This window comes from Thermobia domestica, chromosome 4, assembly GCF_964235325.1.
Source record: "Thermobia domestica chromosome 4, izTheDome1.hap1.1, whole genome shotgun sequence".
NCBI lineage: Eukaryota > Metazoa > Arthropoda > Insecta > Zygentoma > Lepismatidae > Thermobia > Thermobia domestica.
The window spans coordinates 310,320,734-310,335,860 of NC_137457.1; the positions used below are offsets into that span (position 1 = coordinate 310,320,734).

The 15,127-nt window shown below is 36.0% G+C and overlaps 1 protein-coding gene across 1 annotated transcript in view; it reads left to right on the forward strand.

Annotated features, from left to right (window-relative positions):
- The first annotated feature begins 2,521 nt into the window (after window positions 1-2,521).
- The window catches only part of LOC145684302 (uncharacterized), a 29,786-nt gene continuing 17,180 nt past the window's right edge, over window positions 2,522-15,127 (forward strand). The window contains exon 1 of the mRNA XM_081756477.1: window positions 2,522-3,221. Coding sequence (XP_081612603.1) covers window positions 2,734-3,221 — 488 coding nt within the window. The 5' untranslated portion in view covers window positions 2,522-2,733. The remainder of the gene's footprint in view (window positions 3,222-15,127) is intronic.

The window sequence follows — 15,127 nt, forward strand, 5'->3', positions numbered from 1 at the left end:
CAAGTCAAATTGAAGATACGTAACTTTTGGAATTGAAAACCAAGCCCAAAAATATAGGTAACATACCACTACCTAGGCTGCGTGTGCAGACCTGTAGAAATAGAAGGCTTGGTATGACGTTTAAGCAGACTCGTAATAAATCGTAGACAGTTCAGAACACGTCTCCAGGGTGAAAAAAGACACGAGCACATAATACTCAATTTGTGATTCATAGCTTAGCACCAATATGGTCGACCTGCTTGACATTAAGCCATCAACATGTAAACACATAAAAGTTTGATATCGATTTCAGGATATATTAACGTAAGTCGTGGACACTTGAGAGCAATCTTCCGCAGTAAAACGGACATAAATAAACAATATGCGATGTATCCATATATAACGTGCTGCAAAACAGGCTGAAGTACTTGATACGAAGGCAAGCGCCTATAGACATCCAAGAGCTTGATATAAAAGTCAAGAATTAACCTACAAAAGCTTGATATAAAAGTCAATCATTGATTATATGAAACGTGGACACTTCAACTAGTTCCATACATAAATCGTAAAATGCATGTGCAAACATAGGTTTAGTACAATGGTAAGCCAATACCATTAACACCAAGAAGACGCATGCAGGCACGTTTAGTGAGTGACCAAATCACAACATGGTGCAAATCCATATTAATAGTGATTAACAACTAGGCATCGAAGGAAATAACAAACTGACACACTTGATGTTTAATTGAAACATTGAGGTGAAAATCCATATTGATAGAGAATAATCATTCCACATGCAAGAAAATAAAAGCACACACTTGACTAGGTTACAATGAGGTATGAATACATATCGGTGGAGAGTAGAGATGTAACTCTTCACGGTCCATCTAGCACAAGTAGGCGACGAACAAAGAGGTTCATTTTTATAGTGTCTAAAATTAACCATATTAAGGAACACATACTTGTAATGAAGTTGGAGATATTATTACTACGTTGCCCAATTAGTAGGCTTGTCAATAGGATGGCGCGAATTAGGTCGAGAGAGCATTGGGCTCCCCTAGAGTTTTACGGAGACATGATTACACAAAAGTGAAATGCTGAAGATACATGTCAGAGAATCCCTAGTATAGAAAAACATTTCTTGTTAGAGAATTGACACTGCGGAAAAATTAATAATATGTGCCAGAATAGTTGATTGGGCTGATTTACTTTGATATCAAAAATCTTCTAAGTTTCACAATTTCAGCAAGCACCCAATATTCCTACTGACCTTTCAGATATCAGAGCTTTTCAAACACAGTTAATGATACATGCCTGATGACCAAGATTTAGAAAGATATTCCTGATGCATACAGGAATCGCACACTGCTACTTCTCTATATCTGCTGGAATTTTTGTCACAACCGACTTACGTTACTTCCCATACATTTCAGATTGAGATGAAACATCTTAATAAAGTGGCCAGGTAATTATTAAACAGAGTACTAAAGTTAGAAATATTGCAACCAGAAATTATTAAGAATGTAGTGGGCACTACAAAGTAAATAAATGCATAGATTTGAAAGGAAAGTCAATTTTTACAATTCGTTTTATGTTTTACTTTATTTCACACATAGTCTTTCACATTCAAACGTCGGAAGTAAAACGTGTATTTAACTAGTTTAATATAGTAAAAAGTAAACAAGGAAAACTAAAAAAAGGAAACACTGAAGGATAGGTTGGAATCAAAAACCATTTCTTCAGTTTTATGCCTGAGATACTTAGGTTGCTATATGTGCGAAAGTATTATTTTCTACACCAGATTTCAACTCCATTCTTGCAACTAGTTGTAACAAGTCAAACCGGTACTAGCAATCGACACAAATGAATCCCACCTCAACCTAAAAATGATTTTTGTAGTGACATTTATTGGATTTCTGTAAGGGGATTTTTTTTATTTTGTTACAGGAATTAAATTAATTAAGCATGACTCAGCTTGAAAGCTTGCTTTTTTTTTAACTATTTATAGCTATGATTTTAGTCACTTTTTCTCCTTGAGTATTGGCAAAACTAATGTATCCGTGGTTCGCAGTATAAACAACGGAGTTCGACAGTGTCCGTTACGCCGAGTGCACTTTAATGAAGAGAGGAGTGTAGTGGTGCACTTTAATGAAGAGAGGAGTGGGATTTCCTTTTTCACCTACACTACACCTACACTTTCATTTACACTTACACCTACATCCTTCTCCTTCTCTTTTATAATCTTTCCTTTTTCATTTTATTCTTCTCATGTCTCTTCAAGTTTTTGCCCTGTTCAACTTGTCTTGCACCTCTCTTTTACTGTCTGAATTTCCTTTTCGATTTTGAACTTTTCCTAATTTTGACCTTTTACCCGATTGTGTCCTTTCTTAACAGTTATGTCCTGTATTTTATTCAATTTTGTTCCTGAATCATAAATACTCTGGGTGATGAGCACATAAGATAATTCTCCAATTGTAGCACACAGACTTTAATGCTGGTGCACCTACCTATTTGACCGATAATGGTCTCAAGACAAGACAAGACAAGACTAGAATAACCAACGAAAGAGTATAGACGTCTTGTTTCCAAACAGCAATTTTTCTGTATTTGTATAAAATCTGCTCATATGTTTGATTGTAAGTAAAATGTAGTTTCTATGAACGTTATGATAAGTCAATTCATTAACACTGGCAGCATAAAATAAAATGGAAGTATCAAGCACAGTTGAAAACTCGTTCAAAATCTGAAGTCATAATGGCTGATGAGGCGTGTGTTAAGTTGGAATTGATATGCAAAGAAGAAATCGAGTATGGGTTTCCTCAAGAGGATCCACTCGAAGGGAAAGGGTGGACATACGAATTGATGACTAGCAACAAGGAGTTAATATTATCTACAATGGAAGGACAGCAAACAGTGAAGACGGATGAAATTATGTATTCTACGGATGTGAAGTTAAACATTGATACGGTAAAATCAGGATTTTCAGAAGAACCTTCATTTAAAAGTAATATAGAAATGCTAAGAAACGACGAAGAGCAAACAATGAGGAAGAATATAGCTACGTATTCTTCCGATGTGAAATTAAACGTTGACACGGTGAAATCAGAATTTGCAGAAGATCCTGCTTTTGAAAGCAATATTGAAACCCTAAGAAAAATAGAGGTTGAACAAGTTTACGCGTCGTACTTTAACGACTACAAACAATTAACACTAGAAAGTTTTAACTCAGTTGAGCCAGAAAGGTAATGTTATTTTATTTATTTATTTATTTATTTTTTTTTTTTTTTTGTAGTAATTGGTTCAGATTGACAATATGGTTACATGCGTTCGGACATTTCAGAGATAAAATGCAATACTTGGCGAGAAATAGTTAGATATGGCAGATAACTCGAACGTACACTAGTAGTCTATAGTTTGCAAGTGGCAGGCACACATAGAGTAGTTGAACACTATAACACAAGTAATCGACACCACACGTACAAATATTATGCAGCTTATTTCGATTAAGAATCATTACACATTTTTTACCAATTATTCTCTTCCGTAAAAGAACAGGTAACGTGTCTCGAGCGCATCTGAAAATTTTCAAATTTCGAAACTGAACTCTGTTATTCTGGAGAAAAAAAATTGTGTAGGGCCTACGTTTGCGATTTTCCCACGATTTGTCTTCAATGCTTCAAGCCACATTTTTTCCGAATGGCTTCCAAAGGCATTCGGAGAAAACGAGATATCTATGCAAAACAGGATGAAGATTTATTGCAAGGATCCATATTTAAGCTGATTGTAAATGTACTACTTTATAAGGAAGTTAACTTTTTATATTTTCAACACTCGTTTTTAAGGGGCGGCCTTTTTCCGTATATACTTACCCTAGACGGCTTCCAGTCTTCGTATACGGTAAGAAATACTGTCCAAGGTACACTATCCAATTTGTGTTTTGTGGACACAAGAGCACAAATTCTTTCTAACCGAGTTAGGGCAGGATCACAGCATGTTTTCCCATGGGAAAGCGAATGGATGCACCTCTTGGGAACAAGCGCGTCAGAGAAGAAGAGTAAACATATTAACGAAAATAGCACTAGACACTGTACAGTAATAAAGTACAATACAATTAGTAATTCTACGGTTTTTTTTTTTTTTTTTTTTTTTGTACGTTACCGAAAACGTAATAGGCAACATTTCCATATGCTTTCAATTTTTGAATATTTGCGTTCAAAAATAGCACATTACTAACGTAAAAGATGTAACTCCCTGATAATACAATAGTTCAGGGCTATGAATTGGCATATTTACTTTCAATACTTCACTTAATTTTATTACTAATGGTAATTTCCTGGCAAGTCTTTACTTTGACTCCAACTGTGACTTTAATCGGTTCTTATAGGTTCAGTCACTTTCTGCAAGTACTTGTGCGTGAGTCACTTGTTGGAACTGTTCGTGCCTTTGGTGTGACGTCTTAGTTCATATTTTACCCACTAGGTGTCTGTGTAGTCATATGGTAGTTTGTTGGTGTGATGTCACGTTCTGTGTGCATGTATGTGTGTACTGCTGTTTGTGGCATGCGGGAAGCGCGTAATTGAATTGGTTGAATTGAGTTAGAGAAAACCTATCATGGTTGTGGTCTAAAGCTGAAGATATTTTCGACGTATGGTAAAAGTGGACGTTTATTGGTTTTTCTTGTTTGTAATAATAGCAAATGTGCTCGGTTTAATAAAACGACGTGTGTGCGGAAAGGAACATTTTTCAGTAATGTTGAGTATTGTGCATGTGTTCTTGGTATCTTATTTTTTCGTGTGTGGAATCAGCAGTTATGAGTTCATTATTCATGAGTGTTGTTGTATGGCGAAATGGTAAGTGTTTTCTTTTTTTAATTCATATTATTTTTATTCTTGATTTGTTTTGCATTTGAGTATTAGGCAAAGTATTTGGTTTGCTGCTGCTTGTCCTATTGTCTTGTTGAGATGTATTTCTTTTTCTTTGTCATGCACTGACTTATGATTAGAGACGAGTGTTTTTTTTTTCCTTCTTATCTTAGCTTTATAGTAGTGGTGTGATTATTTATTATTATTTTGGATGTTTTTATGGTACTTGAGCGGGGTTTGGGGGGCGGTAGCCACCCATTTAGATCTGAAAATTCATAGTCACCGCTTCACCTGAATTGATGTTTAGTAACATTGTGGCCCTTGTACTTATAGTATAATTCTTAACTTCGTATAGTAACATTGTGGCCCTTGTACTTATAGTATAATTCTTAACATCGTACATTACTTTCACTGTGTTAGTAATTGTAATGGATTCATGTGATCCGGTTCCGGGAGCAGTTTAGGAATGATTCCTAAACTGCTCCGGGAACCGGATCACATGAATCGGTTGAAGTCACAGTTGGAGTCAAAGTTAAAATTTGCCAATTTCCTACACTGTGTCCCAATCCGAGCGTAAAAGTGGCGACAGTGGCCACCTCCATTTTTTTATTTTTACGTAGTTGGGCATCGTACAGATAAGAAAATAAGATATTTAGAATATTTACTATGTGGGCTATTAAAATATTATTATGGTTTTTATGTATATTTTACAATATACATTTGCACCAGCGAATGTCTGCATGTTGGCTATTCTGGTATAAAAATTCACACCGTATAGTTTGTGTATTTGTGCATTTCATAGTAGTATTATTTAAGATGTCATACTTTGGAAAAATCATAGGCTGTAAATAATATTTTAATTTACCTTAAGTGGGGAAAAGAAGCAGCCAAAATTGAAGTGGTTCACAGTTTACTCCTGTCTCTTTCTCTCTCTCTCTCTCTCTCTCTCCATTTTTATCAGAAAAGTGTAACAGATTTCAGTTTTTAGCTTTCTAGAGCTTATACTGCTTGTAGACGATCCAAGAAAGCTTGAACAAGACTCTTGTTCAAGACCACTTAAGACTATTTGATAAAAAAAAAGGTCAGCACTGACCTCATTTTTTTCTTGAATTCAGTAGTTTCGTTCAAGAAATTTCGTTTCGGTCCCGTTCTAAACAATACAATTCAAGAGCATTCAATAGTTCGTGAGAGGAGCCTGAAGTCCTCGTCTGTAGATCGTAGTGGATCTACGTGGTGTGTACTATCCTCTCGTAATACGATATCGTGATGTTTATAAACATAAGCTTGAAGAGTTATTTGTACACAATACCACGTGGGACATTACCCCTGGCTTGTTTAAAAAATAATCGGAAGGGTTATTTTTCTTGTGGGGGTAGCAATAAATAAGGAACCACACAAAAATCACTAAAAGCACTGATAACATTAAAAAATTCACTTTTCGAAGCACTATTAAGGTAGTGGAACAAGCATTACACTTTTATTCCCCAAAGAAAAGCAGGATCGGTGCATATTACATGTTACTTCATTTCCTTTGAGGAAGGGCTGTTTTAAGCTTTGCGTTGCATTCTTAAGGCCGTGTCTAACGTTTTCAGCTGAGATAATCAATCCCTATATAATAACATGGTGAACTTCTTTCCAAAATATTATGAAAACTATTTGGCTTATGCAATTCAAAATTGATCCAGATGTTAGCCTACCCAAATACTACATGTTCACTTTTTTATTTCTAATCTAGCTCTTATAGTTCATTAATATTACTTTTTACAAATAAATATGGCAGCGTTGGAAAGCATATAAGGAGGATTTCTTTTCCTGTTCGTGAGGTGCAGATACCTGATCAATTCACACCATTGTTCCACAGGGATCTTCAATAAGTTGGTAGGGTAGGGAAACAAGTTACGAAATGAGATAAGATCGTTTATCTAAAAATGCGGAGAGTGCATATCTTCAAAATTATGTTCGAAGTTGACAACCTGATCATATGGTCGGAAGAACAAAAGGTTGCGGGAGACAAGACTAGCTGCTGTCAGAAACGAGACAATCTTATCTATCTACATATCTTTTTAGTTGTATTTTGTAACAAGCCTTCTTGTCTAACAGCGTGCGCTTTCCCTATTTTTCTATTTCAAGTATTTTTGATCCTAAATCTTGATTCTTGTGTGGTGAAGAAAGGAGACACGTCAGAGGAATCGCAAAACTAAAAGTATTATCATCAATATTTTGCTTTCCAAAATAAGGAATATAACTTTAAAAGAAATATCTGGGAAGATGAAAGAACAAATCATGGCATTTCATGCGTGTGCATAACAGTAATAGGCATATAGAAAATAAATAAATAAATATTACAATATTTCTGAGAGTCTAGATCATTTGGATCCGATAGTGGTATTCCAAAGATAAGCAAGTGAAATATTTTTCACTTGATTTTGACTGAAAACTTGATTTACAGAATTTTATATATATATATATATATATATAATATGTGTGTGTGTTGTGTTATATTTGGACTCAGTTTTCTGATCAAAGTTACGGTACACCTTATGAATCTACAATTACGTCACTTTTGAACAAAGAGATGTTTATTGTTTCTCCTATGTAATTCATAACACTTCATAATTTTATGGAAAAATATCTGGACAGTGTATTATTTCTACTCTCCTGATTCATTTATATAACCAATTACCGGTTGGTCGCAAACTACAATTATTATTTTCAGCTGAGGAATATCAAATTTTCAATCAAATTTTTCCGATACATGAACCTTGTCGCAAATTGGAGTGATCACAAGTCGCACTGAATCAATAAAAGTATATCCTCAGAAAGGTATATTAGTCCATATATCCACATTCGAGCATAGGCCTACTTCAATTTTGTAGTTGACCATCCATTAGAAGAGAGGTAATAATTGATCTGATGAAGATTTGCGGGTGAAACATCTGGATCAAAATCTCGCGGCCTACAATTTCGCCTGGCGAATAACTTATGTAACTGAGATACAACACTTAAAAATTTGTTCCATTAGTAATATTATGAAGGATAATTTACATTTATGCTCTAAACCACATACCTATGACAAAAGTTCACATCCGGTTAATAATAAAAATACCGTCCGGTAAGGGAGTATTTAGATTATTATAAAATTCCCCTATAACAGTGTTCTACAAAACTACTACAAAGATAATTTCATTAAGTTTGTAAGGTTAGATATAGGTAGTCTTTGATCGTGAGGACGCAGACTGGATCACCACAAAGCCCAGAAACAGACTACGGACAGTGGCGATAGGGATCCCAATGCTACGTGTAAGCAGTGGGTTAGTAAGGTGACCACAAAGCCCCGAAGTAGGCTAAACGATTGACGTTAGAATTGCCAGCAGAGCCCCGAAGCAGGCTAAGCCAGGAGAAAGGAGAAGCCAAGAATCCCGAAGCAGACTAGAGGCCTACGATTAAGTTACTCCTAATGTTTCGAAGCAAACAGTAGAAGAGACACCACAGAACTGGTACACGTCCGCTGTCGGACTTCAAATTTATAGGGTCCACAGACGGCGGTTGCGCTGCTGCTCCGTTGTCGGCATCTGAAGGTCGTAGTGGATCCACATCGTGTGTAGAATCCTCTCCTAATACGATCTGACGATGTTTATATACAGAAATGTGAAAAGTTGTTTGTACACAATATCACGTGGGACATTACTATATATATATGTAAATAAATATATATTTATTAGAATTTCTGGCATGGGATTTTTTTTTTTAGAGAAAAACTAGTAGATCTCGGGAAGTTTTTTGCCTTCAATTGAGCGTCCGAAGACGGGTTCTGTCTCCTGCCTTAATATCTATTCAGATTGGAAATACTTCATATTAACGATGCTTTTTCAAGTTTTTTAATCCATAGAAGAAAAGAATAAGGCATAGCCAATAATGTTTTTTGACATGAATTTTGTGCCAAAGGAACAGGTTGTATCGTTGATCTTCTTACTTTATTCCAACCAGTAATTACATATTTACTACTTGAATGTTGAATAAGCATGGTTTAAAAATCTTCGTTCCATATCGTGAAACGATATTCGCTTTTTTAACTTGGATATTGATACTAATACCTCGTGTAAGTCATGCCACGAGGTTGATACTTTTAGTCATAGATTAGAAAATTGTAACAATGTAACAGATATTTGGCAGAAATAATGTGAGTCGTTAAGCCAAATATCTTCACCCTTTGTCATTCAGTGCAACTATTATAATTCTTTGTTCTAATTTTAATTGGTTTCGTAGTTCTAAAGCAAATGCTATTTGGTTTGTCATTCAGACAATGATCTATGTTTAACCACGACACATTGTTACTATTCCGACATTACCTTGCGTATCACACACATTCCGCTAACATCCTTTTACTTGTTCATAAACGCAACTATTTTTTTAACTCATCTTTTTAGTTTTCCTACTGTAAAGAAAATGTGTCGGTGATGTATTTTTAAACACTTTGCTATTTCCTTATTTCCATACGTAAGCAAAACATTGTCCTCTTCTATTTCTGTGCTAACTAGCTCATAAAAGAAGCTAAAAATATTTACTCTGTGGTAAACCGCCTGCCTTTCAAGCTCAGGGTCGTTTCGGGTCGATTCTCATTTTTGTCATACTTTTTGATATGTAATGATATATTGCTTAGTGCATGGATTATTGTATCAATTAACTTTTGTCCCGTTCAAAGCTCTTTTATTCCTATGTGTGTCACCAGAGTTTACTGGTTTGTATTATTCTAGAGCTCAGTACCAACGATGTCATATTGCGGGAGAGAATTACTGTGGTGTATAATAATATATGTAAGTAATAGTTGTTGCTGTAATCATTTGAATAAATATAGATATTGGAATGGGCCTATCACACAACTACAGTTGTATCTTCTAACGTATGACTTGGTAACATTACTTGCAATCCAGTACGAAAAAGTAAGTGCTTGTTCAAAAGATTCATGAAATATAATCTCAACTTTCGAGACCACGTTGAGAAAAGAATGATTCCCCCTCCCCCCCCCCCCCTATGTTGCTTTCAATCAAGCTGGATAACGAAACATTGCAACAGGTCCAGGATGTATTTTATAGATTTAACAGTAACAGACAAGAAAGAAGAGTGATGAATTTTGAAATTAAAATCTGTTACCGAGCGTGAGGTGAACTAAAGAGAATATACGTCACTATAGGTATCTTTACAATAGGAACACATCACATTTCTACACAGATAATGTAATCGAAATGTTTAAGATTGGGAGTTATGTCGCTTGCTTCTGTAGTACGCATGGATATCGTAAAATTCTGGTTGAAGAAAAATCTTTATGATCGGTTTCGTGGGTCGAAAAACCGTAAGATAATATTATAAAACAGGATGTTATTAAAATGTTTGATAGAAATCCAGGATGGCTTGGATTAGTCCAGAACGATATCCAGTAGAGAAGCTTTATTCCCATGGCTATGAGCCTTCAGGTTCCGTTATTCACAAATTGAATCAGTTTCGTATATAACCGAACCTCAACTAATGATTAACTTCAAGAATATATTCTATTTTCTTCAATGTTTATTAATCATGGTAATATTTTTACACATCGTAAATTATTATCAAAATTTCAAATGAAATATTAACTCTTTTCGGTCGTGCTTCATACTTTCGGAAGATTGACCCCATATACAAATGAAGTTATTTGAGATTATCAGCACAAATTTAGACAAAATCTATCAACTATCGACCAAATATTTACCATTCGACAAATACTCGAAAAGAAGTGGCAATACAATATCCCGGTACACCAATTATTTACTCATTTTAGAAAGTCTTACGACTCGATTAGAAGAGAACCATTGTACATCATTCTTACAGAATTTGAAAGCTAATTATATTAATTAAGTTATGTTTAATTGAATCCCAAAGTAAAGTCCAGGTACGAAAATATTTTCCACGAAGTTTTACGTCGAGAATGACGTAAAACTAGGAGATGAGTTGTCACGATTATTATTGAAATTTGTCCTGGAATGTACAATAAGGAAAATCAAAGATAGCAATCAGAGCCTAGAGTAGAATGATATTCACCATGTTATGAGGTATGCTGATGATGTAAATTTAATAGGGGATGATAAGAGTACCAAAGAAATGCAGAGATCTTATTAATCGCTTGCAGGGACATGAGTTTAGAAGTAAATGCAGAGAAAACTAAATGCATGACAGTTCGTCGGAATCGCAGTACGTCAAATTATTGATCCGTTGAAATATCAAGTAGTACTTCCAATAATACTTTCAAATATCTAGGATCAATACTAAGAGACGGACACCATATTCACGAAAAAATGAAATCTTGGCTAAAAGTAGGAAATTCATTTGATTATCCCGTTTAAAATTTGTTGTCCGGAATTCTGTTGAGGAATTTGAAGTATAAAATATATAAAACCATAATGATGGCTGTTGTTCTGTAAAGTTGCGAATCATGGACTCTTACTCTAAAGAAAGAACGTACACGGAAAGTATTTGAGAACAAGGTCCTCTGATGAATATTCGGACCCAAGACGAACGGGAATGGGGAGTGGTGGAAACTTCATAACGAGGAACTACATAATCTATACAGTTTACCGAACATTGTTTGGGTCATCAATGCTAGGAGGCTCAGCTGCGTAAGTGGTATAGCCTGGATGGTAGAAAGTAGGAAGCTTTTCAAAGCCTTACCTAGAGACCAATCGGAAAACAATCATTAGGAATGTTTAGATGCATATTGCAGGAAAATATTAAGATAGATCTCGGAGAAATATTAATAAAAGGTAAAAACCGATACGGTTGACTAAGGATAGAAGTCAGCGGAGAGCTTCTGAGAACGTGGAATCTCCGGTTTCCATAGGCCATAGAGTTAGTTAATTAGTTATATATACAGAAATATATATGCTTGTATTTTATATTTAAAATGTTATGTAATTCATAATCTACATTTATATAAAGTGGTTTGAACAATCATATAAAACATTTATACTACTCGAGTTCATTTTGAGTTTAACGTTCCTTTCGGCAGCGAGCTATATGAGACGGGACCTGCGTGAACAAAATCCAATTATATCACTACGCCAGTAATCTGTAATACTTTTTATTCATTTACACTAAATGTTTACTAGATTTATACTTTATAGTATGAGTATTAGCTGCTATGTAAGACATAATTATCTAGCCAGTAAACATTGAGTTTAATTAGAAAGAAGGAATAGTTGTTGTAAAAACAAGGTTTTGAAAATTAAATGTGTGAAGGAAAATTTAAGTGTATTTCAAATTCGAGGTTGGATTGGAAGTAGATTTTGCGTAATAATGTAATTATTTCCCCTGCAAGCTCTTCAATAGTGGACAGTTCAAACAGTCAGGCTCATCATTTTACTCATTTCGCTTCAATGTTAATGGAATTTAGTAGAAAATTCGGAACGTGCAAAAACTGATCTAGCACTAATGAGAATTCAATGTTAACATTTTGTAAGATTTCATTTAGGAATGGGTAGGAGCAAGTTCATGCGAGATTTGTTTGAAATTCGACTCGAAATAGATATCTTTGATCTCTACTCGAGATCTGGAGTCGAAAAATTTTCTCCAACTCGACTGGAATTCAGATAGAGTTTCGAGCCAATTTAAGACAAATCTTGTGTGTAGTTTCTAATGCTCAGTTCAAGTATCCTACGTAAACAATATTATTATCATCTATGGTACTACTATTACTACAACTTGTTATTATTATTATAACATCATGTGTGAACATGAAAGAAAGAATTTTTAAAATTTATAGGACACCGGACAAACATTCGAAATTGCTGGGTCCTGTTTTAGGATTGACAATGGCTCAAACGGCCTGGCTCTCAGCTTATTCACTATCGAGCTAAACTGAGAAGTAAGCCGACCCAATAGTTCACCCAACTGAGGCGGCTCGAGCTGATGGCTCACCGAGTCGAATCGAACCGAACTGATGGCTCTTCCCAACGAGTCGGCTCGAACCATCGGCTCAATCGAGCCGACTCCATTTCTCATTCCAACCGAACCGGAAAGAGCGAATGAATTCGATAGAAAGTTTGCCTCCATCGCTAGCCCTACTCACTACTTGTGGACTTCAATCACCTTAAACAACACGTTGAGCGTACACGTTTATCGTTTATCACGTGGAACTTTATAATTCCTATTTTACGACTGCAAAACTCGAGTGTGGAAACATCACCAATGATACTGCTCCAGGTTCTGCTAACATTCATAGTGCTATGTTCTGCCATCTACTTGCGCATGCATTGGCTTCTTTACTATTTTATTTAATCATATCTTGGTTGCTGCTTACTTTCCGGTAGTTTCGCAAGAAGCTCGTATCCTTTGGTGATCAAAACCAGATGAAACATCAACTTGCAGTTCCAGCTAATAGCCTATTGCCCTTACTGGTAAATCTTTCGTTAGTGTATTTCTTGAAGCAGAATTTCTTCCTCTCAAACTTTCAATGTGGATTCTGTCAATATCGTTAGACGACCGACCATCTTGCCCATTCAGAAACCGCTGCTCAAGATGCTTTTCTTCATGGAGAATATTTAGTTGCTGTCTTTTTGAAGTCAAAAAAGGCAATGATGTTACTGGCGCTTCGGAATTCTGCAACAGGTTCACTCCTGGGTTCTGTGCGGCTCTATGCTCTTTTTTTAAGAACAGTCTAGGCGAGTAATATTTCAGGGTACGCGTTTGGCTTCACTCTCTCCGATCGCTTCATCCAAGAAAATGGTGTCCCTCGCAGCGTGTTCTGACTGTGACGTTATTCGCTGTGGCCATCAATTATGTCTCATATTACTACACCTGTTCGTGGCCTTCCTTTTGTTTATGACTACCATTTATTGTCGCTCCCGTGACCGTGCACGTATAGGACTGTTCCAACTTACGCTGAATTGTTTTACACATGTACAACGTAGATAGGGTTTCGTTTCTCCCTTGGGAAAACCAAGTGCGTTCATTTCGGTCGGTTACGTATCTGTTTTTGACATCCTTATTTTTATTTTCGTGGAACACGCCTTTCGTTTGCTAACACTGTTCCATTTCTTGGCGTACGATTGGACCGTGAACTAACTTTGTGTGAACATGTGTGTGATCTAAGATATACTTGCTTGCAAGCGATCAACATTTCTTGAGTCGTCTCCCGTCGTACTTGGGGAACTGTTCCTACAGTACTTCTACGTCTCTACAGTACCCTGATGCGTTCTAAAATGAATTATGTTCACACGGTTAGTCCCTTCGCTAGGTAATCTGTTCTTCGTCAGCTGGACAGTTCACCATCTTGATATTAGCTTGTGTATAGAAGCTTTCCGTACTAGCCCTACAGAGGTTGTTCAGCCTACGTTTGGCCGATTTCGTTTCTTCCCCTCCCGGGCAGATTAGACTCACCCGACCTGGCTCGTAACGTCCTGCAGTGTTCTGTAGTGGCTTCCTGGGAACGGAGTTGTTTTTTTCGTGCGGATGACAATAACGCATAAAACAGGACCATAGTTGTGAATGTTGTGTTAAATTTGTTTCCAAATGTGTATGCATGGGCGGCGATTAGGGGGGGCAAAGGAACGCAGTTGCCCCCCCACTTTTTTGAAATGACCCATTAATGTATAAGAGTTTCATTTGCAAATATAAAGTTTTTGTATTTATTAGTGATTCATAGGAAAATGGTACCATATAATATTTGATTTTGCTTGAGTACGTATTGGTTCTCTTCCCGTGGAGTTAAGCCAGCTACAGAAATTGCATTTTAATTGCCACGAAAATGTTTTCGTTTTTCCGATAAAATAATCACCTTGAAATTATTTATATATTTTGATTGTTATTAGAAATTCCATTTGCGTGTTGGTCATAGCAATTGTTTTTGTTTTTGGATTAGTTTCTTGTTTTTGTTCTTGGGTCAGTTTTAAAAATGTGTTCAGAGATGAACCGTCTCAAAATTCACGTATATTTTTTTTTCATTCCTCATGTTCATAGGAACATGATACTGTTAAATCTCCAGATGCAAGTCGTATAAACTATTGTGAGTATGCATTGCTGAAACGGGCTTTTGGAAAACGGTGTGAGAACTGTGGAAGGCCTTTTAAAAGCTGTGCAAAGGGAATGGCACAAGGTTCTCATCTCAGTTCTTCAGAGAAACATATTACAGTGAAAATTACGCTGTCGGGCTATTTTTAGGATCCAAGGGAAACACATGAAGCACTTACGGACCTGGCGCCATGGATTGTTCTAAATTTTTAGCTAAATCGAAATTGGCAAAATGTGGACTGAACTACCTC